Source organism: Aythya ferina, assembly GCF_964211825.1.
Source record: "Aythya ferina genome assembly, chromosome: 17".
NCBI lineage: Eukaryota > Metazoa > Chordata > Aves > Anseriformes > Anatidae > Aythya > Aythya ferina.
The window spans coordinates 1755962-1781170 of record NC_140316.1 but is presented as its reverse complement, the minus strand read 5'-3'; the positions used below and the strand labels follow the sequence as shown (position 1 = coordinate 1781170).

Below are 25209 nucleotides of genomic sequence, written 5' to 3'. Positions count from 1 at the left end.
CTCAGTGAGACAGTAGTGAGAAATCAGGTCTCCCTGTTCTCACGTAGAGATTACAAAATTATTGCACTCTTGATCTGACAGCATACTAATCAACATTAACCATGCTTAAAATAACTGCTTCTTCTCTCTTAATATCTTTTTGTTTCTATCTTAAAGCTTTCAGTCTTTTCATTTTATTAGACAAGGGTTTAAAGTGTTCTAACAATGAAAAGCCCTAACAGAGCAAACCTATGCAGTCCTGATTATCATTCTGATCCCCATACAAAAAAACTTAAACCAAAACAGAAATGGGAAAAAGGCCCTACAGACTGTAATTACACTTTGAAATTTGGATTTTTCCATTCAGATCCATGGCCTTTAAAGGTATTTCTCCTAAGAATCTCATGACTAACAGTTTAATTACTTCACTAGTGAAACTACCTAAAAAAATGTTCATTAAAGAAAATAGTCCACTTATTTGATTTATTATTTTGAATAGACATTCACAAGCCTGAATTAAAACTGGCAGATTGCCCCCTTCATGAAACTGTAGAAAGCACTACTTCTCTATTATGGAATGTTTCTCACTTTTCTCTCAGATAGAAGATATTGGGCACACTGCACTAGAGATTGGATTCTGCACGGCATTTCTAAAAGCTGTCAAAGAAGGGCTATTCAGGAAAGGATTTGCCTCTGCCACTCAATTTAGTGAAGTGAGAGTCAGTTGCAGTTTTACTTTATTGTATGCTGTAGATCATAGTTATCACCTAATTCATTTTTACAGGCAGACTCTCACCAATTCAATCCACTTAGAAACATATAAAGACATTCCTGACAAGACTGCATTACCAGCACATCACAGCCCCTGCTCAGTGTTGGGAGTTTACTCACTCTGTCTACTTAAGAACAAAGTTAAGAAGCACCTGTGTATTTATTAGTTTTCTACTCATTCACTTAAAATAGTTAGATTTACACATCATGATGACGCCTGCATAGTTGTGTTTTGTTTTTTTTTTTCTGACCTGTTGCTCTCTCAAGCCTTGTCAGCACCCCTACTGTGAGAAAAAAAATACAACCTTTTGTACTCAACACAAATAATACATCAACACAAAAAGGAGGACTAAGGAGAATCTCCATCCTTTACTGGATGCGGGGGGAAACTTAGTTACAAGAGATGAGGAAAAGGCGGAGGTGCTCAATGCCTTCTTTGCCTCAGTCTTTAGCGGCAATACCGGATGTTCTCTGGATACCCAGTACCCTGAGCTGGTGGAAGGGGATGGGGAGCAGGATGTGGCCCTCATTATCCATGAAGAACTGGTTGGTGACCTACTACGGCACTTAGATGTGCACAAGTCGATGGGGCCAGATGGGATCCACCCAAGGGTACTGAGGGAACTGGCAGAGGAGCTGGCCAAGCCGCTGTCCATCATTTATCAACAGTCCTGGCTATCGGGGGAGGTCCCAATCGACTGGCGGCTAGCAAACGTGACGCCCATCTACAAGAAGGGCCGGAGGGCAGACCCAGGAAACTACAGGCCTGTCAGTTTGACCTCAGTGCCAGGAAAGCTCATGGAGCAGATCCTCCTGAGAGTCATCATGCAGCACTTGAAGGGGAAGCAGGCGATCAGGCCCAGTCAGCATGGCTTTATGAAAGGCAGGTCATGCCTGACGAACCTGATCTCCTTCTATGACAGAGTGACGCGCTGGGTGGATGAGGGAAAGGCTGTGGATGTGGTCTACCTTGACTTCAGCAAGGCTTTTGACACCGTCTCCCACAGCATTCTCCTCAAGAAACTGGCTGCTCTTGGCTTGGACTGGCGCACGCTTCGTTGGGTTAGAAACTGGCTGGATAGCCGGGCCCAAAGAGTCGTGGTGAATGGAGCCAAGTCCAGTTGGAGGCCAGTCACTAGTGGCGTCCCCCAGGGCTCGGTGCTGGGGCCGGTCCTCTTTAATATCTTCATCGATGATCTGGACGAGGGCATCGAGTGCACCCTCAGTAAGTTCGCAGATGACACCAAGTTAGGTGCGTGTGTCGATCTGCTTGAGGGTAGGAAAGCTCTGCAGGAGGATCTGGATAGGCTGGACCGATGGGCTGAGGTCAACTGCATGAAGTTTAACAAGGCCAAGTGCCGGGTCCTGCACCTGGGGCGCAATAACCCCAAGCAGAGCTACAGGCTGGGAGAGGAATGGTTGGAAAGCTGCCAGGCAGAGAAGGACCTGGGAGTGATGGTGGACAGTCGGCTGAATATGAGCCAGCAGTGTGCTCAGGTGGCCAAGAAGGCCAACGGCATCCTGGCTTGTATTAGGAACAGCGTGACCAGCAGGGCTAGGGAGGTGATCGTCCCCCTGTACTCAGCTCTGGTGAGGCCGCACCTCGAGTACTGTGTTCAGTTTTGGGCCCCTCGCTACAAGAAGGACATCGAGGTGCTTGAGCGGGTGCAGAGAAGGGCGACGAAGCTGGTGAGGGGCCTGGAGAACAAGTCCTACGAGGAGCGGCTGAGGGAGCTGGGCTTGTTCAGCCTGGAGAAGAGGAGGCTCAGGGGTGACCTTATCGCTCTTTTTAGGTACCTCAAGGGAGGCTGTAGCGAGGTGGGGGTTGGCCTGTTCTCCCACGTGCCTGGTGACAGGACGAGGGGGAATGGGCTTAAGTTGAGCCAGGGGAGTTTTGGGTTGGATCTTAGGAAGAACTTCTTTACAGAAAGGGTTGTGAGGCATTGGAACAGGCTGCCCAGGGAAGTGGTGGAGTCACCATCCCTGGAAGTCTTCAAAAGACGCTTAGATGTAGAGCTTAGGGATATGGTTTAGTGGAGGGCTGTTAGCGTTAGGTTGGAGGTTGGACTCGATGATCTTGAGGTCTCTTCCAACCTAGAAAATTCTGTGATTCTGTGATTCTGTACTAGAAAGCAATAATTTTAGTATGTCTTCTCCTCACAAGAACACTAACAAGGGGGACATCTTAACAGAATAACTGCAATAGCTGCCTTTAACAGCTATAGCCAACAGCTGGGTGAAAACGTATTTGAAAGAAGACATTTTTGATTTTTCCTGGAGCATAAACAGAGTTTCAGTATCTGAGTTTTTGCTATCATTCTGTCTTCCCCAGATAGGCTACTTAATCAGTTGTAAAATACAACAGCCCCATGTGATTCATTTCTGAAATGGAAATACACCACTATGACACAATCAACTGACTTGCTGTTTTGATACATTCAGTGTGTGGCTGTATTGTTTGAATAACATGCAACACCCAAATAACAAAGAAATGCTTGTGTCTCTTTTTCCCGGCTTCTGTTAGTGTTACGAAAAGATTTGAAACAGCACAATGTGCTTCATTACCTCCTAGCTCACGCATCCTTCTGTTTGCTTTGCAAAGCAAATATAAAATGGAAAGATTTGTCCATACTCACTGGCAAGAAAAAAAAAAAAAGAAAAAAAAAGAAAAAAAAACCCTGCATTTTCTGAAGTATGCAGCCATACTTCAAAATCACTGTACATTAAATACAAGTCTTGCCACTGTAATCAACATCTTCTTCACTGTCAAAAATAATTGTTTAATATCAGTAAGAGATGCTCCTTTAAATGTGCTTTGTTAGTATTCATCTATGGCTGTAGTCTGACTTGTTAAGTTGTCCTTATCTATAAAAAACAGCTGTACGTTGGCCATGGCCAGTCTTGATCGTGCTTAGCAGGTTACTTGTTTAGCAAGATGTGAAAGGTCAAAACAACAAGAGTGATTGATAGGATTATGGAAACTCATTCCTTTCGTCAGCTTGACAGTATGCTGAGCTGATATACCACACAGAACTATAGGGATTGTGACAAATGAACTGCAGGTAAACTGAAATGAATCAGCCACAGTGGCAGATTAAGACTGACATGGAACTCCCACAGTCATGCAACTCCTTTTTTATGATACAGCAGAGTGGGTATGATGCTGCTCAAATCTGAAACACAACAATGCAGCGTTGGAACGTGTAATTTCAGAGTGGAATTGCATGATCAAAACAGTACCTTGTTTTGATCTGTGTGCTCGGGTAGCTGTTGCTGATATTGGAACCTGGCACAAAATGCATAATCTAATAGATGAAATGTGATTAATAATCAGGACTTGTGTCCTCCTGATGGCTGTGATTCTGAGTCATGGTGTGCCCTAGAGAAAGTTTCTCAAATCTAGACTTACCCATCTGGATTTACCCATTCATCTGCAAGCAGATTGAATCCTTGACACAAAGCAATGTACAGGGTTTAATTTTTAGTAAACTGTTTGGAGGTCTTTAGTTACAAGACAGAATGAGAGAACGGACTATATTAAAAGCATACAGAGAAAAACATCTTCATAATACAACACTTTCCTGCTGAAGCATGCTGAAGTTTGTTATTTAAGATTTCATTGGCTCTTGGTTTGTTTTTTATCTGAAATTGTGTAACTGTCACATCCACTATTTTTAGGAAAAACAATAATTTTACTATTATGATACACTATGACAGTTTACACTTGGGCCCTTTAAAAAATCTATACTTAAATGCCAGGATAGCATAACGTGAACACAGGCAAACGGCATGAAAATCAGAATAATTTCTGAAGCATTAATAAGGACATCATTTTTCTGAGAAAGTCAAGAATAAGTAGAGATGTCATCCAAATAGATTTTGAAAGAGTAGATTCATTTAACTCCATGTCTCTAGGTACTATCAGGCAAAAAATGTAGTAATCATAGATGTACGGTTTAAAAAAAAAAACCTGCAAATCTTTAATCTTACTGAAAAGCTGCAGGCCTCAAAGTGAGTGAGTAATATCAAGCATTAGCTTGCTAAGAGTTACAGACGCAATTTAAGAACATTGTATCTTAAGTGACCTATTTTAGAATCATACAATCTCCTGAGCTGGAAAGGACACATGAGGATCATTAAGTCCAGCTCCTGACTCCACACAATGCAACCTAGGAGTTTCTTACCACATGCTCAAATGTAGAAAATAAGTGTTTTTCTTATTTAAAAGTATTTTCTGTACTTTTGTAGGGTGTTTTCAAAACATATGTTGGGTAGATGAGCTTTCTCAGTTCATTAGTATAGTCTTTGTTAACAATCTCCTTCACATGATGTCTGTGTTTATTAGGGTTTACAGCTTCACCCACATTCCACTGAGATCAAAAGGAGCCTTTCATCAAGGTATGAAGACTCTGTGATCTAAAATAGCTATATCACATCCTTGAGCTAAGTTGTTAAAGAAGATCAGTGTCAGTTTTTGCATTTTCTTAGACTGTCTTGTCATTTCCTGTCATTCAGTTTTCAGTAAAAGCCAAAACTTTCATTGCCTCTCCAAAGTCTACAGACAAGCACCTTAAATTGCTAACAAAACTGATATAGATTCCTAGATTATAAGGTCAGAGAAAACCATTTTGAATATGTGGTCTGACCTCCAAAGCGACACAGGCTGTAGTACTTTCACAGAATCACAGAATCACAGAATTTCTAGGTTGGAAGAGACCTCAGGATCATCGAGTCCAACCTCTGACCTAACGCTAACAGTCCCCACTAAACCATATCCCTAAGCTCTACATCTAAACGTCTTTTAAAGACTTCCAGGGATGGTGACTCCACCACTTCCCTGGGCAGCATGTTCCGATGTCTAACAACCCTTTCGGTAAAGAAGTTCTTCCTAAGATCCAACCCAAAACTCCCCTGGCTCAACTTAAGCCCATTCCCCCTCGTCCTGTCAACAGGCACGTGGGAGAACAGACCAACGCCCACCTCATTACAGCCTCCTTTAAGGTACCTGTAGAGAGCAATAAGGTCACCCCTGAGCCTCCTTTTCTTCATACTGAACAAGCCCAGCTCCCTCAGCCGCTCTTCGTAGGACTTGTTCTCCAGGCCCCTCACCAGCTTCATCGCCCTTCTCTGGACTCGCTTGAGCACCTTGATGTCCTTCTTGTAGCGAGGGGCCCAAAACTGAACACAGTACTCGAGGTGCGGCCTCACCAGAGCTGAGTACAGGGGGACGATCACCTCCCTAGCCCTGCTGGTCACACTGTTCCTGATACAAGCCAGGATGCCGTTGGCCTTCTTGACCACCTGAGCACACTGCTGGCTCATATTCAGCTGACTATCAACCAATACTCCCAGGTCCTTCTCTGCCTGGCAGTTTTCCAACCACTCATCTCCCAGCCTGTAGCTCTGCTTGGGGTTGTTGCACCCCAGGTGCAAGACCCGGCACTTGGTGTTGTTGAACTTCATGCAGTTGACCTCAGCCCATCGGTGCAGCCTTTCCAGATCCTCCTGCAGAGCTTTCCTACCCTCAAGCAGATCGACACACACACCTAACTTGGTGTCATCTGCAAACTTACTGAGGGTGCACTCGATGCCCTCGTCCAGATCATCGATGAAGATATTAAAGAGGACCGGCCCCAGTACCGAGCCCTGGGGGACACCACTAGTGACTGGCCTCCGACTGGATTTGACTCCATTCACCACGACTCTTTGGGCCCGGCTATCTAGCCAGTTTCTAACCCAACGAAGCATGCGCCAGTACAAGCCAAGAGCAGCCAGTTTCTTGAGGAGAATGCTGTGGGAAACGGTGTCAAAAGCCTTGCTGAAGTCAAGGTAGACCACAGCCACAGCCTTTCCCTCATCCACCCAGTGTGTCACTTTGTCATAGAAGGAGATCAGGTTCGTCAAGCAGGACCTGCCTTTCATAAACCCATGCTGACGGGGTCTGATCGCCTGGTGGCCCTGCAAGTGCTGCGTGATGACTCTCAGGAGGATCTGCTCCATGAGCTTCCCTGGCACTGAGGTCAAACTGACAGGCCTGCAGTTCCCCGGGTCTGCCCTCCGGCCCTTCTTGTAGATGGGCGTCACATTTGCGAGCCGCCAGTCAACTGGGACCTCTCCCGATAGGCAGGACTGTTGATAAATGATGGACAGTGGCTTGGCCAGCTCCTCTGCCAGTTCTCTCAGTACCCTTGGGTGGATGCCATCCGGCCCCATCGACTTGTGCACATCCAAGTGCCATAGCAGGTCACCAACCATTTCCTCCTGGATAGTGAGGGTCATATTCTGCTCCCCATCCCCTTCCACCAGCTCAGGGTACTGGGTATCCAGAGAACAACCGGTATTGCCGCTAAAGACTGAGGCGAAGAAGGCATTAATCACCTCCACCTTTTCCTCATCTCTTGTAACTAAGTTTCCCCCCGCATCCAGTAAAGGATGGAGATTCTCCTTAGTCCTCCTTTTTGTGTTGACGTATTTATAAAAACATTTTTGTTATCTTTAACGGCAGTAGTCAGATTGAGCTCCAGATGAGCTTTGGCCTTTCTAATTTTGTCCCTGCACAGCCTCGCTACATCCTTATAGTCCTCCCTAGTGGCCTGCCCACTTTTCCAAAGATTATAAACCCTCTTTTTCCTGCTAAGCTCAAGCCACAATTCTCTGTTCAGCCAGGCTGGTCTTCTTCCCCGCCAGCTCGTCTTTGGGCATGTGGGGACAGACCATTCCTGCGCCATTAAGATTTTCCTCTTGAAGAGCGCCCAGCCTTCCTGGACTGCTCTGCCCTTCAGAACCGCCTCCCAAGGGACTCCACCAACCAGTGTCCTGAACAGCTCATAGTCAGCCCTCTGGAAGTCCAATACAGTGGTTTTATTGGTCCCCTTCTGACTTCGCCAAGAATGGAGAACTCCACCATTTCATGGTCACTGCCCAAGACAGCTCCCGACAATCACATCCTCCACCAGTCCTTCTCTGTTTGTGAAGAGAAGGTCTAGCGGGGCGCCACCCCTGGTAGGCTCACTAACCAGCTGCGTCAGGAAGCTATCTTCCACGCTCTACAGAACCTCCTAGACTGCTTTCTCTGGGCTGTGTTGTGCTTCCAGGATATGTCAGGGAAGTTGAAGTCCCCCACGAGAACAAGCACTGAAGATTTCGCAACTTCTGTCAGCTGCCTGTAGAACTCCTCATCCGTCTCCTCATCCTGGTTCGGCGGTCTATAGCAGACCCCGACCAGGACGCTAGCCTTGTTGGCCTTCCCGGTGATCCTAACCCAAAGGGACTTGACCTTGTCATTCCCAGCCTTGAGTTCTACAATATTGAAAGATTCTCTAATATAGAGAGCCACACCATTTCCTAAATAGTCTCAAGTTACTAAATAAACTGAAAAGGTTGTCTTCTTGAAGTCTGTGTTGGAATTTAGACTTGGTTTGTTTGTTTGTTTGTTTGTTTTTTGCTTTGCCTACTGTTGTTTGCCATCTCTCATCCACATAAGAGAAACACTGTGAAGCTGATTGTAACTAGAATGCAAAATGTCTTTAACCCCCCTCCCCTTTTTTTTTAAGATTTCACCAATAAATATTTTAACAGCCAGCCACTGAAAATAATGCAGCTAGCACACGACAACTATGCAAATATCACCTCTGAAACTCTCAAGTCTGCTGCTGAGGCTATGAAAAAATACAAATTCCATGATTTTTGCATTAAGTTGGCATTACACCCATAACAACAACAATAAAAAAACTTTTCACAGCACAGATTCAGCTTATATTAGGCAATTACCACTTATGTTAGCCACCCAAATGATCAAATGGAATGTACAAATGTAGTGGGATTGCTTAGCTTTTGATTCAGTACCATTTAGTTTTGGGGGCTAGGTAGGAAGTCTCTGACAGTGAAATGTATTTGATGCACTCTGCCACTCACTGAATCTGCCATTAAATTCTTCTGGAAGCCATTATCCTAACTTAAATAGACAATTTATATAGCAGTGTGACATTTAACATCAAGCAAATGGTATAGTTTTTCTGTGACTGAATAATTCAGTACAAAGAATATCCATACCATGTGTGTTCTATAAAATAAGTCCTGAAATATTCTAAAGGGCCTAATTCATTTTAAAGAATAATTTCACAATGTATGGGGCTGATCACCAAGGATGTTTAACATGGATAGCTCAAATGCACTGCAATTTGCATTGTAGGGCAGTTTCTTTTCATTCAGTCCTGGGAACCGCATATCTGATATAAATTCAAGGAGACTACTAAAGATATAGGCAAGAGTTATCTGGAGAAATATTTCCCACAAAAATCATTAATTCCCTTTAGGTATGGAATAGATCTTCATGACAGAAGTGTGGGTTTTTCATTTGTTTGTTTTTAAAAGATCATAAATGCCAAGTGAATGAGATTGGACAGCTTTATCTGCATAAAAGTTAAGGATCTTTTCAAGTGCACTTCATTGTGCAAGCCAGCACTGTCAAAATGGTATTCTTCTGAGCAAAATCGCCGCCTTCTTTCTTTTTTTTTTCTACTGATTGCTCTGCATTAGGAGAATTGTAAATATTTCAAACACCTTGAAACTGCAAATCCCCAGAAGAGCAATTCAAAGGGAAGTTCTAATAAGTGCAAAGGTACCGTCAAGAACCTGCCTCCATGTGCAATATTAAGAGAAGTGGAAATTTTAGCCTGCCACCAGAGATAGAAATAGAGACAAGACTGATAAAATAAATGAGTTCCAGATTCTTTTCAGTGGTGCCCTGTGACAGGATAAGAGGCAAAGGGCACAAAGTGAAACACAGGAAGTTCCACCTGAATATGAGAAAACACTTCTTTCTTGTGAGGGTGACAGAGTACTGGAAGAGGTTGCCCAGACAGGCTGTGTAATCTCTTTCTCTGGAGATATTCAAAACCTTCCTGGATGTGACCCTGTGCGATGTGCTCTAGGTGACTCTGCTTTGGCAGGACTTGATGATCTCCAGAGGTTCCTTTCCAACTTCAACCCTTCTGTGAGTTGAAACAGTCATAAAAAGAAAAGCAAAACAAAACCACCGAATAACATGATGCCAGTTTTCAAGCTATTATTTAACAGGCACAAATGTTAGAGTTGCATTTTAGTTTGCTTTTCATGTACTTTATGAATTATTTTGTGCTTTTGTATTAGTACACATTAGGCAAAAGACTGCCTCTAATATATTAGATGATATGCACTTAGGGGGAGCTCCCCCCTCCCTGATCTGTTGACTGCACTTTTAATCATAGACTAGTTAGACATGAGGTCCAATCAATGCTAGGGCTGTGCTAGCAAGTGACAAATCATTTCACTTCAGAAAAATATTAATCTTAGTGGTGCTGTGCTTGTGGGCCATGATTTACTGAGAACAAAATAACTTCACGATGCTCAATTTAAAATTAGACACCCATTTTGAAGAATGGTGCACATTTACTGGTATGATAAAGCAATTGGAAAGTGAGGATTCATTAGTAACAGAGGGAAGAGCTGTAATATAAGAGATCAGATTGATGACTATAACACTGAAATATTTTTACCACTGTAAAATGCATACAAATTATTTTGGGGAAAGGCAGATACATTAAAGTATTTAAAGTATTGCCAAGATCAGGTGACTAAATTAGGTCATCTGGCTTACATGCTGTTACATGAGTGAAAACAGAGACAAACACTAGATCAAGACCAAATATTAAAACATCAAAACATTTTTCCCTTCTTCACCACTTTTTCACTTCACCTGCAATTCTGCAATAGAAATCCTCAGTTTCTATCACACAGCTGTGAAGCACAGCGTGGCCAGGTGTTGGTGCTTAGGTCTAACTAACTTCATAGGGGTACTGACCCATACCATGAATATTTTATCTTTTGATGCAATTCAGTACTGGACAAACCTTCAGTCTAGAGATGGTCTGAATAGTTTACTAAACTGTGAGAAGTGTGTGATTGATGTTCTACCTGAATCTAATATTTTAAAATTTTTGTATCATGAGGCCCTGTTACTACATAATCAGTTAACCTTCTCATTCTAAAATTCTTTCAAGAATGATATCTATTAATTATAAATATGGCAAATACAGAAAAGTGAGTAATACCTGCATTTTGTAGAAATCTACACCAGTCAAATGTTTCACTGGGTGTAGTCTTGATTCCTGTGTTGAAAAAAAAGAGAAAAGCAGCTTGTTTGACTGGTGCCTATATGGCTGAACTATGCCTCCTAAAGTCTTGCCCTAAGAAAACATATTTCTCTCAGGCACATTGAATTCTATATACAGCTGTTCACACCTCAAGCTTTCCTCTTCCCAACAATTTCAGGTTGCCTGCACAATCCTTCTATAATAATCAGATTGAAATGGAATTGAAAATTTCACACAATCACACTGTGTATGAACCACTTTAATAATCCACAGAAATAAGCCCCTTTACACCATGCTAAATTTGGCCCTGCAAATCTACATACAAGATACTGTTTTCTGAAGATCATTATTCCAAAACAGATACAGTTCGGCTCAGGCTCAAGTCATTAACATAAGGCAAAACAACTGAATTAAATCAATATCAAAAATATTTTTTGATATTATTTGCTTTGCCTTAAGGATTATTTTAATAATTAAATGATTTTAGTAATTTATTTAATCTATCAGTTATCTATTATCTCATAAGAAGCTTAAATACAGACTAAACATCAATTAAATACACCTCATTGAGTAATTTCAAAATAAATTTCAAAAATTTTTTTATTATTTGAAAAAAAATATATAAAAAATGCAATAACTTTTGGAATCTATAGACAATTACTTGTAGATAAATTAAAGTGAGAGCTGTAGATTAAGTAAACAAACCTAAAAGGCTGAGGAGAATGTTCCTGAGACTACTCACTTAAGTAATATACCCTGACTTAGATACTTGCTGATACTTGAATGTCTTAGTTAATATTTCAAAACTCTCACCTTGAGTTTGGACATAGATTTTCTTCCGAGTATCTGGCTTTAAAAGAAAGAGAAGAAAAGTGACTTGTGGTGTGTCATAAAAGATCTGTTCAGTCTTTAAAAAAAACACATGCTCATCAGTGTGATTTTCTTTCAACAAAAAAAAGAAATGACCATTAGAAAGGAACATTTTAGTAAGACCACAGGCAACAAAGACAGCAATTTAAATTACATTTACTATTACATTTACTATGAAAATTTACAGTGTCAATGAATCCATTTTGTAATTAACACAATTACCAGATTAGTAGAAACATGTTTTTTATGTTTAACCGTAGTTTCTCAAAATCATTAACCTGCTTATGGCACAGAAAAAGAAAAAATTTCCCTAGAATAAAAAAGATTTTAAACTATAAAACAGCCCTAGCTCCCAAACACTCTGGTTTCTAAAGAAAAAGTACAGCTGGTCTCAAAATCACAGTTATATTTATCCATAATAAAATGTTTAAACACATCAGGCATGAAACAAGCCCTACATACCCCTAACCTTTTTTAAGATTGCTGTCAAATATATGTAGATACTTGTCTAAACGGGAAAATTGGCCAGTACTAGGTATTGCAGAATATTCCCAAATAAGAATTGCACAATAAATTATTTTAAAATAGATACAGTAAAAGGGGTGTTATATTTCCAAAGTTATTCCTGAAGTGCTACTACACTAGTTATTTATGTGATTAACTGAGTTCTTACTTCATTATCTTTCTATAACTCCAATCATGAATTTGTAAAATGCTAGTCATTTTTTTCACGAAAACACAGAAATAGCCATGGGATCCTTCCAAATGGGGAAACAAAACAAAACAAAAGCAAACAAACAAAAAAAAACACTTTTCCCCTCTAGCAAGAACAGCATAGTTTCTCTGAGCTCAAAGTATTCGCAAAAGCTTTGTGTTCAGACAGTTCCTATTTCTTTTAAAAGCTGGCTGCAATGCCTGTATAGGAGTAAACCAAAGCATTTGTCAAGTTGTGTATTCTCTAATAGATTAGCTCAATATTACCTTGGAAGTTTCAGTTTGAAATTACATTCTTTCAAGCAGTTCTAGTAGCTATTGCTTAACGTAGCATCACAGTGACTCAAAAGGAACAACCTTCCTTAGAGCACCAGTCTTTGCTGTCTTTGGGCTAAAACCAGACTCCTCCTTAGCGCCCGTTTCATCACATACAGACACCCAGTCCCTTAGCAGGCTGTGACTCTATGAGTCACTGATTATTTGTCTACCACAGCTCTTTCTAAAGGGCAAATAGGAAAAGGACTCTCAGACTGCCACCCCAACCCACTTTTGAACACATGGCTGATACACAGATGATACACTGCTGAATTCCTCAAGCTAAGTATTGCTATGCAACCCTGCCTCTTAATGTGGAAAGCTGGTGGAATGAGTAACACAAACAGAGTTAAACAAGGTAGAGCATCACCTATACTGTCGGATCATGTCAAGCTGCACATTAGTTTTCCCTTGTCCTCTCCCACCTCCATTGCATTCTTAGCAGCAGACTGCAGCTTGTGAAATCACACCTGCAGGACAATGACTTTAGGAAGGAAGAGAGCTTGTACTAGGAGAATGAGAACGCAGAAACAAAGTGCTAAAGCAACCAAGTCCTGAACCAGTCAGCTCAGGAAATAAGTCAAGGAACTGACTTTTTTTCACTTGCAAAGATTTTGTTTTATTCATTCCAACATTTCTATGTGACTGCCCCTACAGTTCACTACTGGGTCGTAACAGTCTATTTTAGTTACCAAAAATGAACTGCAAAAAGAAAAATGGAAGAAGAAATTGACAGAAAGGAGGTCAGAAAACTGAATAATCATCAACAAGCAGTTCACAGGAGGGGAAGAGGGCAATTTCTGAGAATCAAAGTGAATTAGCTACATCACAAAAACTACATGAATAAGCAGGAAATCCATTAATATATGAAGTGGGGAAAATGTAATGCTGTTTATTCTACAGTAGAAGATTAAGTATATCTTTCAAAAGCTGTATGAACTTCTGTTTTCAAATGATTAAAAAAAATAAATAAAAGGTTTCATGGGTTATTTTATTACTTAACAATTCTTCAACCTTTTTTAACCTATGAATAAGCAGCACTTTAAATTAAATTGCATTCTCCAATCCTAAAAAATGCTTTATAAATGATAGAGACAGCACTGCAAAATGGAGGCCAACTGCAAAATTTTAATTTGCAAGACAAATAGAAGAACTGAAATTCAGAGCTAGGACACAAATGCAAACAAAGAAAATGTGGAAAAAAGCAGATGGAGCAGAGGGCAGCTTAACCCAGCCTTGTCTCTATAGCTAATACACTGCATAATTCTGCTTCAGACTTTGGTGGGTGAAGATGTGGTTTAAGTTCCCCAAAACCGCTAAGTTTCAAAAATAAGCTGAAGTTAAGCATTTGGTTTCATGCTTTATCAGACCTGTAATAGCTCTATGGTGAGTAAATATATTCCTGCCAGGGTTTAGATCACCAAGAAGAAAAGAGCAGGGACATTGTTTAACATGGTATACAGATGTATTCACACTTTATAGATAAATTTTATATTTTGTTCTTTATTTTAAATAGTGGGGAGAGTGGAAAAATGAAAAGGAATGCTAATAAAACTAGCTGAGGTAATTCTTATGCACCACTTTTACATTATTGAAATAAAACACTGACCATAAGCATGGGATCTTTTACAGTACTTCGCACTTACTTGGAATACAGATTATTACAAAACCTATATTATGTACTTCATAATTAAAGGTAATTTATCCAGTGTAATAGAAAATAAGTTGTTGGAAGATACACCCCTTAAGCATAATGCTATTGCTTACATGTCTGTAATTTAAATTATTAATCGACTGTCTAACTAATACAGCACACATTACAGGAATAATGCAGTTCACATTAGGGTGAGTTACTATGTAAAGAGTGTTGATATTCTGTGATATGGAAATATGTATTTATGTTTTTCAATGTTTGAAACTAAATGTACAGCATTTGCTCTTACCCTTTATATGAAGATACAGCTGCAAAAAAGAATTCAAAATCTTAGGATTTAAGACACAGGTCAGCAGGTGATATTTCAGTTTAGGACTTAGACTTGCCTCCAGTTCCCTGTCTGCCAAGACCTACTCCAAAACACTGAATGAGTCTCAAACCAGGAACACAAAGGTGTTTAGGTAAAATCAATTAAGTCAAGTTCTTAAAAACATAAGTGCTGACTCAAAAATATTTCAAAGTTAAAGTTTGCTTCTCCTTTTCATACTCTGTTAACTTTTGTCTTTTTCTAGTATAAGATCTATGACAGAAGCCGTGCCCTTTCCTGTTTACCCATCATAATTGTAGTAACTATTAAAACCCATGAAGTTAATTGTACTAACTATTAAAACCAAGTTATTTTTATAATGTAACTACCAAATCCTCTATGTGCCTAGATCAAAAATCAATTCATGCTGAAAGAAAGCATTAAAAATTATATTGTTGTGTTGTCCAGGCTCCAGCTCTAAGTGATTTTCTTTAGGCAAAGGTGTATTAATGATTATATTATGATGAAAATTAAAACTGAAAAGACATCCAGCAGTTAGTTTATACTTCTTACATTTATTGTTCATCATAGACTCATAAAATCTGCTGAGTTGGAAGCGACCCATAAGAATTATTGAGTCTAACTCCTGACTCCATACAGTTTCTCACCTCAAATATAGAAAATAAAAGTATTTTTCTTACCAATACTTCACAAGCTAAGGTGAGTGGCGCTAATAGCTGGCAGAGGGTGGTTCCAACTTTCTCTTTTTATTCCAGTATATTGCCCCTTACTGACAGCCAGTTACTGATTTCCCATCCCTAGCCCTGGTGCTCATTGCAGTTCTCTGTGATCCGGTACAAGACTTTAGGCAACACATTACTTGGAAAACTAACCTGACACACACACACCAAACAGCTGAGCTAACAAGCCCTACTGCCTGGTGTGGAGTGTGGATTGTTTCACAGGTCAGTGGTGCTGTCTCACACTACCCAAAAGCACTCCTTGTACTCAAATGACCAGCAGCTCTTTATTGTCTTCCTCCATTCTTCAGAAAACAGGATTGAGCACTGCCGACTTCCAGGATTTATCTCATTTTTTTTCCACTGGCAGCCTGCTATGAACTCAACCACAGAAAGGTGAAAATGCTGATCCAGTCTATTTTCCAACAGGAGCATCAGATACTATCAATAACTACAGTGAATGAAGTAGACTTGCAATACAGTAGACATAACTGAGCTACTAAATAAAGAGAAAGAGAACTAAACATACTTATTCTAATACTGTAGTCATGGTTTCTGGGCAAAGAATGAATGTGTAGAAATAAACCAAGAGATGAAGGGAATTCTATTTGCTGTCAGCCAATCCATTTTTAATACATATAACCTCTAGGTATCAGTTATTATTGTGTTGGGTCTGTCTGAGCTGGAGTCACCTTTTCCCTGCAGCAGCCCGCACAGTGCTGTACTCTGCACTTGTAGCTGGAACAGCACTGATATCACTCCAGTGTTGTGTCTATTGCTGCGTAGTGCTGGCACAGCATCAGGACTCCTTCCAAGCCCCCAAGAGCCAGCAGGCTGGGGGTGGGCAAGTGATGGGGAGGGGACATTGCCGGGGCAGCTGACCTAAACCAACCAAAGGGATATTCCATAACACCTGATGTCACACTCAGAAATAAAAGGGGGGGCTCTCGTGGGGGAGGGGGCTGTTCCTCCTGAACAACCACTACGCGTTTGAGGCCCTGCTTCCCCGGACGTGGCCGAACACCGCTCGCTGATGGGAAGTAGAGAATAATTTTTTCTCTCTCTGTGCTTCCGCGCGGACTGATTGTTTCTTTTGTTTCTGTTTTTCCTCCCCATTCCCTTTCCCTTTAATTACAGAATCACAGAATCACAGAATCACAGAATTTTCTAGGTTGGAAGAGACCTCAAGGTCATCGAGTCCAACCTCTGACCTAACGCTAACAGCCCTCCACTAAACCATATCCCTAAGCTCTACATCTAAACGTCTTTTGAAGACTTCCAGGGATGGTGACTCCACCACTTCCCTGGGCAGCCTGTTCCAGTGCCTCACAACCCTTTCAGTGAAGAAGTTCTTCCTAACATCTAACCTAAAACTCCCCTGGCTCAACTTAAGCCCATTCCCCCTCGTCCTGTCACCAGGCACGTGGGAGAACAGACCAACCCCCACCTCGCTACAGCCTCCCTTGAGGTACCTATAGAGAGCAATAAGGTCACCCCTGAGCCTCCCTTGAGGTACCTATAGAGAGCAATAAGGTCGCCCCTGAGCCTCCTCTTCTCCAGGCTGAACAAGCCCAGCTCCCTCAGCCGCTCCTCACAGGACTTGTTCTCCAGGCCCATCACCAGCTTCGTCGCCCTTCTCTGCACCCGCTCAAGCACCTCGATGTCCTTCTTGTAGCGAGGGGCCCAAAACTGAACATAGTACTCGAGGTGCAGCCTCACCAGAGCCGAGTACAGGGGGACGATCACCTCCCTAGCCCTGCTGGTCACACTGTTCCTGATACAAGCCAGGATGCCGTTGGCCTTCTTGGCCACCTGAGCACACTGCTGGCTCATATTCAGCCGACTATCCATCATCACTCCCAGGTCCTTCTCTGCCTGGCAGCTCTCCAACCATTCCTCTCCCAGCCTGTAGCTCTGCTTGGGGTTATTGCGCCCCAGGTGCAGGACCCGGCACTTGGTGTTGTTGAACTTCATGCAGTTGACCTCAGCCCATCGGTGCAGCCTTTCCAGATCCTCCTGCAGAGCTTTCCTACCCTCAAGCAGATCGACACACGCACCCAACTTGGTGTCATCTGCAAACTTACTGAGGGTGCACTCGATGCCCTCGTCCAGATCATCGATGAAGATATTAAAGAGGACCGGCCCCAGTACCGAGCCCTGGGGGACGCCACTCTTGACTGGCCTCCAACTGGACTTGGCTCCATTCACCACGACTCTTTGGGCCTGGCTATCCTGCCAGTTTCTAACCCAACGAAGCGTGTGCCAGTCCAAGCCAAGAGCAGCCTGTTTCTTGAGGAGAATGTTGTGGGAGACGGTGTCAAAAGCCTTGCTGAAGTCAAGGTAGACCACAGCCACAGCCTTTCCCTCATCCACCCAGCGCGCCACTCTGTCATAGAAGGAGATCAGGTTCGTCAGGCATGACCTGCCTTTCATAAAGCCATGCTGACTGGGCCTGATCGCCTGCTTCCCCTGCAAGTGCTGCGTGATGGCTCTCAGGAGGATCTGCTCCATGAGCTTTCCTGGCACTGAGGTCAAACTGACAGGCCTGTAGTTTCCCGGGTCTGCCCTCCGGCCCTTCTTGTAGATGGGCGTCACGTTTGCTAGCCGCCAGTTGATTGGGACCTCCCCCGATAGCCAGGACTGTTGATAAATGATGGATAGTGGCTTGGCCAGCTCCTCTGCCAGTTCCCTCAGTACCCTTGGGTGGATCCCATCCACCCAATTAATTAAATTAAACCTTTCTCATCTCAAACCTCGAGTTCTCTGTGTTGTATTTTCTCCCCCTTCCTCTTTGAGGAGAGGGGGAGTGAGAGAGCGGTTGTGGTGGAGCTCGGCTGCCCACCTGAGTAAAACTACCACAATTATATCAGGAGTTACTTTCAAAAACACAATAAGGAAATGAGGATAACATATTTGAAATTACTTAATTATCTTACTATTTCAGAGGCTAAATAAATAAATAGATAAAATTAAAACATTAATTTTACTCTCCTCTTCTCCTAAAAATGATATATGCTTTTTCATTTACTTTTTCTCTCCCTTAAAACTTAAAGTCCTCTCCTTATATTTCAAGATCAAAAAAGCATATTAAGAAGCTCAAGTTCAACAATAGCAGTCAAATTAGGTAAGCTGTTGATAAATCACTTGAGTTTTTTATCTTAAAACTGCCTGAACTCACACTTTAACTGCATGCACAGCACATTATCCAAGCAAGCATGTTCACCTCACAAAGTGCATGAGGCAACAGCACTTATCCATTATTTAAACAGCCCGTGGAATGAATTAAACTAACTAGTTGCAAAGACCTGAGATCAGTATTTGCTGAGAGACTGGAAAATTAACCCTAAGAGCTCGATCCCAAACTCATTGAACTCAATGGCAAAGCTATCAATAACCTTCAGAAGCGAAAGATTTGGATTTAGCATATGTAAGTACCAAGTGCCCAGTGAGCTTCTGGGCCCTTGCAAAATATGACTGGTGTCAGTAAGTCTATATGAAAACAGATGAGTTTTTGCATTGCTTACTACCAATCCAGGATTCATAAAGTCAATATGAAGTTAATATGAAGACTTCGTATTTACAGACAAGGAGATTTATATTAAACACTTTTTATAATAAAACAGCATGACAGCTCAAATATTTTGAATAATTAAATGATGTTATCAAAGAAACTCCATTTGAAAGGTCTTTCAGATTTTTTCTGTATGTACTTATGTTTCTCTGCATGAATATAATACCCACCTTTGAATTAGATTTACCATAATAAATATCTTTCACATGGATAATATATTTGCTACTAAAAAAACATTTTACTGAATGTTTTTCATTCTGTTGAACCTGAAATTTGATAGTTAACTAATATATACTAGGAATTTTAGTTTGCATTATTACTGTCAGTTCTTTGCTGACTAAATAACCCTCTTCAAATACAATGCCAAACGTATTTGACTACTATACTGTTGGATAAAAATAATTGTATTCAGTATTTTTCCATATATCATTTAGCAATGTCTTTCAATCTGTTTCTGGAAGCAGAGATGACTTTTAAAAAAGTTAAGTGCTATTTATGTGCTATATATCTCTCAAGGCCTAATCAGTAGTGGTGTACATCACATACTGCTGGGCTTAGCATAACTTCAGTTTTAGCTTTGCAGTTCACATAAATAAGTTCATCCTATTTCTAGTGTTGATAAAACAAATATTTTCAAATTATTCTTCCAAAATCTTTATTGTAAGTAAAGCTGTTTAGTGGAATTTTGTCAAAATAAAGTTTATTAAATGATGCAGAAAACCAATATATGCATATGGTATCAGGAGAAGCTCAAGATAATAATGCTTAATATAAAATGTTACAGAGAAGCACCTCCTAAACGGCTGTATACACTTTTCAAATACTAAACAGCTCTATCTATGCCAGATCTATCTGACATGTCAAAGTAAAAAATGCTTTCTTTGAAATAAAAGAACAGGAATAGAGAATATAAAGATCATTACAATTCTCTAGCATTATTTAGTAAACATTTTAGGAGAATGCATAGTTTCTGATACTATAATCATCACCATCATCACATAAACATACCCACTCCGCTGCTGCCAGTTCCTTCATTTTCATCGTGAAAGCCACTGCAAACCTAGTTAAATGGACAAAAATAGTTGGGATCATCTACTTAAAATGTTTGAACATAACAGAAAAGCATTTCAGAAGGAAATACTGATAAAGAAAGATGAGCAGAGGCTTATAAAAATAATTATAGATGGAAAGACAGAAAGTAGGCTTTCTATTTGTTTTACCAGAAAACATTGGTAAAACAAATGGTATATCCAGGCTTTAAATGGATTATAACTTGGAGCTCTTGTGGAATTAAAGTGATGATTTCTTAAATATAGGAGAAAACCTAAATAATGGGAACATCCTGTAGTTTATCTAGATTTATACACAGAGGCAGAAGCAAGAAGCCTTTCCTGTTTTTACATTGCTGCAAGTTGCAATAGCCTTCTTCACAACCAGAGAACTAAATAAAAAGGAATGTTCAGTTTTGTACTATTGTTATTTGACTATACCCAGTCCTACTACTTGCAATTCGTTGCTACTGATTTTAATTCAAGTGAGCAGAATTTTATAAACCTTTCCCCAGTCTTCTCTCCTTATGAACTAGTCAAAACTGCTGATGGGAAAAAATGTGTGAGGGACAAAACTGTTATTCTTCATGGAACATCCTTAAATTAAAAATCAAATCAAATCAAATCAGAATTAAATAAACTGAAAAAGAAGAAAGAAGATCCAGTGATTAGGCTTCAACTCTAGAATTTAACAGACTTGGGACAGTCGGTTCTGTACTTCTGAATGTTAGGCATCTACAGAGGAGATGACATTCATAGTGCTTACTTAGGCACATTATACCCCTTTATAATAATAAGGAAGAACTGGGTGTTCAAGACATGAGACACACCACATTCATCATTTTGGACAGAGACTCTTATGCTAGCCCACCATAATACTGATAGGCAGGCGACTGCTAAGGGGTAGGGCATTTTGACTGTTCTCTGATTAGGACTTTTCTTTGTATCAAGAAGGCAATTAAAATAACTGAACTGTAGAATTGGCTGAGATATGAACACTATCTCCTCCCCCTCTGTAATCATACAAATCATATTATAAAAGTAAGAACAAGCAAACAAAGGTGTATCCAAATATCTTCATGGTTAGGTTTTTATTTCACCTGGAAAGGAGAAGATAACTCTGCTCCCAAATTTACTTCCTCTTTTACCCTTATGGCTGTTTATCATGGCTCATCTGGACTTCTACTTCTTAGCCTTTGAGAAACACATGCAGTACACTATAATTCCCCACAACTACTTAAAAGCAGCGTTGATAGGTATAGTTCTCATATTTGGGTGCCTCATTATAGAGAGACTTCAGCCACAGAAGCTCAGCCACAGAAGCCTGATATCTAAACATACTAGATAAACAAGTCATTCCTTTTGGGAGCTTGACGTAATACCCAGAAGTCATATGAGATATTTTTATGGAGTCAGATCTAATAAAGAATCCCTGTTCAGAAGAGATCTTAAGAACATTCTGAACTTTAATGCAACTTTTAAACCATGATGAAATACAAACACATGCTTTGACTGCTCCTAAATGGAACTTCAGTGTTAACTAGAACCATACTTGGGTCCATTTCTGAAGACTATCAGTCCTGTGGAATGTAATTGTTTGAATGCCTCCTTCATAGGAGACACCATGTGTCTGCTTGGCCAAGTTCTTTTTAATTTATTTTAAAAATATTGAATATAAAACATAGGTTATCACATATGACACTTAAGATTTCTTTTTCATAGAATTAATGTAATGTTTCCATCCTGAGCCATACCTATAGCATCTCAATGGGGGGAGGTGAAGCAAGTTTCTAAGTCACAACCAGAATACTGCTTTTCCACTGGAGATACTATGTTATAATTTGAGTGCATGAAGTCACAACCACGCATTAAAAGTCACATAAATGCTGAATTATAACTCTTACTTTTGTTTGTTGTGAGCAGATATTCCCATACATCTGTTTTGTAGTATCTGCTTTATGGTATTAACAATGCATTTTACATATACAATATGACAGCTTTAAGGTTATTGAAGCCTTTGCAAATGCTTGTTTATTCTCAAGTTGCATATGCTTCCTTTCTAGTTTTTGCAATTATACTTTCAATATATCACATAAACAAGCAGAAAAAAACTATTGCTCCCAAGTCTACAAAATACTATTCAATAGATTTAAATACGCTAGGGGAGTACAATGACCATTTAGAGGAATTTGATTAAAAATGAAACACTCATTATAAAGGTAGACAGTGTTCAATACTTTGTTTTATGGAATGCGGTGGTTTATTGTACAGGACAAGTAATCTACAATTCATAGTACTTTTTACTTAGAACCCTGCAATCAATAAGGGAAAAAAAAAATCAACGTCTCTTTTAATAACTATGCAATGAATAGTGACAATATTGGAGAAGAGATCCATTTAGTATAACTTCTAGAAAACTGAATTACTTTTCCTTCAGCAGAGAAAATATTATGAACTGCATAAAGCATGTGGTAATGCATTTTGAAACATCAGAGGAAATCCTAGCCACTAAACTATACTTCAAGTTCCTAACCCAATTATCACAAAAAATCATTCAGTAAAGCATAGTTTTGTATAAGCTACATTAGGAATACTGGTGACAGAACATGTTTTAAATGCAGAATTGGATCAGAGTGGACACACACAAAAAGACTGTTCTTGTATAACGGTCTTTTTTCCAGTGTTGAAATTTAATACTCTCATTTTAACTGATAAATTAGATAACTTTTTTTCTCTTCCTTCAAAACTGTTTAAATAATAATTTTTTAAAAAGTATATAAACTTTGTCTTAAATGGGGCCATGAGTTGTTTTTCAACTGCAAGTCCTAAGACATAAGAACATGGCCTAATGATTTTTCAATGAGTATAATTAAGTGCTGTCTTTAAAGTCTTTTTACCTACCCCATTTTATAACTCACTATAGACAGAACAGCATATCTATGCCAGTGTTAAGTTAGATAATAATAGCTAGGATATATAGTGATATTAGCAAAGATAAAACCACAAGATCCAAGCCTACTGCACACACTATATGCGTTTCCTCTTGGCTAACATGAACTAAAATCCATACTGCTCTATCTGAACCACTGTAGTTATCTGTTTTAGTGAAAATGTTGTGATGAATAGGGATAGTATCCTGAGAAACCATAGAACCATAGAATATCCTGAGCTGGAAGGGACCCACAAGGATCATAGTGTTGTTCGGTAATGTATTTAAGCTCTGCTAGAGTAAGTATATAAGCAGTACCACTGGATTTGGTAAGACGTTCCAGGTGCTTAGATTTTATTATACCTTGCACACTCAGGGACTTCTCTGCTTACCTAGAGGTCAATTCTGGAATGAAGCCTCTGCAGAGTACTCAGGTCACCAGAAGTTCAGACGCAATATAGATCCATAAGGCTGAATGACCTCTTGCAGCAGCTAACTGCCACAAAAAAGACATCCTTGCAGTATCCCTACACAAGCTGTCTTTTCTTATTAAAGCAGTGGAAAACTAACCCAGAAGATAAAACCCGCAATTTTACACCATTAATTGAGTTAGACTTGCTCAGAAAGGGGTCCAGTCATGGCACACGGAAGAGTGGGTCACACAGCCACAGGTGAGAATTAAAGGAGAAGGAGAGGAATTAAGGTAGCAATAAGGTCATCCTCTGCCATCAGTAAGCAGTTAGTTGGGCTGCTTATGAAATGACAACATTAGCATGTGTCTTGATAAGACTTAAACCATCTATTAAATTATTATTATTATTTTTCCACTGCTGACTACACTGACATGTCATTGGAATTTTTCCTGATGTACAAAGTACCCTGAAAACACTCACTTATTAAATCACCTAAAAAGTTAAGAGAAACTGAACAGATTTTTTTTCTCCATCTCTGCTTCTTTGTTTACGTAGCTAGAAAAAGGATCACATTAGCAAGAAAAAAAAAAAAAAAGAACAAAAACCCTTTTTACATGAGTCACCTGCTTTTCAATCAACCACACTGTCAACACATCATGTGCAAGGCCTCTGAAAACATCTGATTCTGTGATGCAACAAGATAAACACCAGCTATTTTTAGTTATCATTTCTCTTCAGTCAAATCAATGGCACTTTAGTCTGTATGTACAGAGAGAATTTAATGCATATAAAATGCTTTATTCCCAGTACAGAGTGTTTTATATGTTTAAATATACATAACAAAAAAAACAATTTACTAATAAACTTTTTAAAAATTATTATTATTTTTAATATGGAGCAACATTTCGCATTTCTGGCACAGGGTCTTGTAAAAGGGGTCCAATGTTGTTCAGGCTAATAATATTACTGCATTACGATTTAATAGGAATATTCATAACTCTACCACTAATAAAGATACTATTTAAATAACCACACCTCCACCACTACAGATTCACTATTTAAATACCAAACATCAGTCATTTACATGGCCAGGGTAATTCTGTACAAATGACAACTGTATGAATATCATTGGAGCTATTTTTCTATCTTTTTCTTTACTCAAATCTGGAAATGTAAAAGTATAAAATAGTTTTGGTAAGAAAGAAAAACTTGATTGCATGCTACAGTTGTATTCTTTACAAATATATTAAATAAACTACAGTCTAGTTGCTACAGTCCACAGTTACACTAACCATCAAAGGCTGTCTTTATAATGCCTACCCATAAAGTAGATTATTCTACAGAGCAATATGCTGTCAGATCACAAGCCTCCTTGCTATTATTCTTCTAATTTCTTTCATCACATGCACAGTTCTATTATTTTAGAAAACAGTTAACATTCAGTAAGCAAAGCACAGGATTAGTAAGCAAGAGCACAAAATTTATTACCTTTTAATAGGATTTGTGTCATTTTGAAAATTCACAGCCCAAGAAGCCAAAATTCATCACTACCCTTGCCATATGGTTTAGTGGGGAACTTTTTAGTGTTAGGTCAGAGGTTGGACTCGATGATCTTGAGGTCTCTTCCAACCTAAACCATTCTGTGATTCTGTGCTCTACATTCTGATTTTGAGTTGCTCACGACACTAGTTGGTGGAGTCCCCTGGGAGGCGGTTCTGAAGGGCAGAGCAGTCCAGGAAGGCTGGGCGCTCTTCAAGAGGAAAA

General features: G+C 39.9%; 1 protein-coding gene across 2 annotated transcripts in view; it reads right to left on the bottom strand.

Moving 5' to 3' along the window:
* GLT1D1 (glycosyltransferase 1 domain containing 1) overlaps positions 1-25209 on the bottom strand; it is a 69625-nt gene that overhangs the window by 29477 nt on the left and 14939 nt on the right. For both annotated transcript variants that reach the window (XM_084538831.1, XM_084538832.1), the window contains exons 4-6: positions 20063-20114; positions 11697-11733; positions 10842-10898 (exon numbers count right to left, since the gene is read on the bottom strand). In XM_084538831.1, the coding sequence (XP_084394957.1) occupies positions 10842-10898; positions 11697-11733; positions 20063-20114 (146 nt within the window). The remainder of the gene's footprint in view (positions 1-10841; positions 10899-11696; positions 11734-20062; positions 20115-25209) is intronic.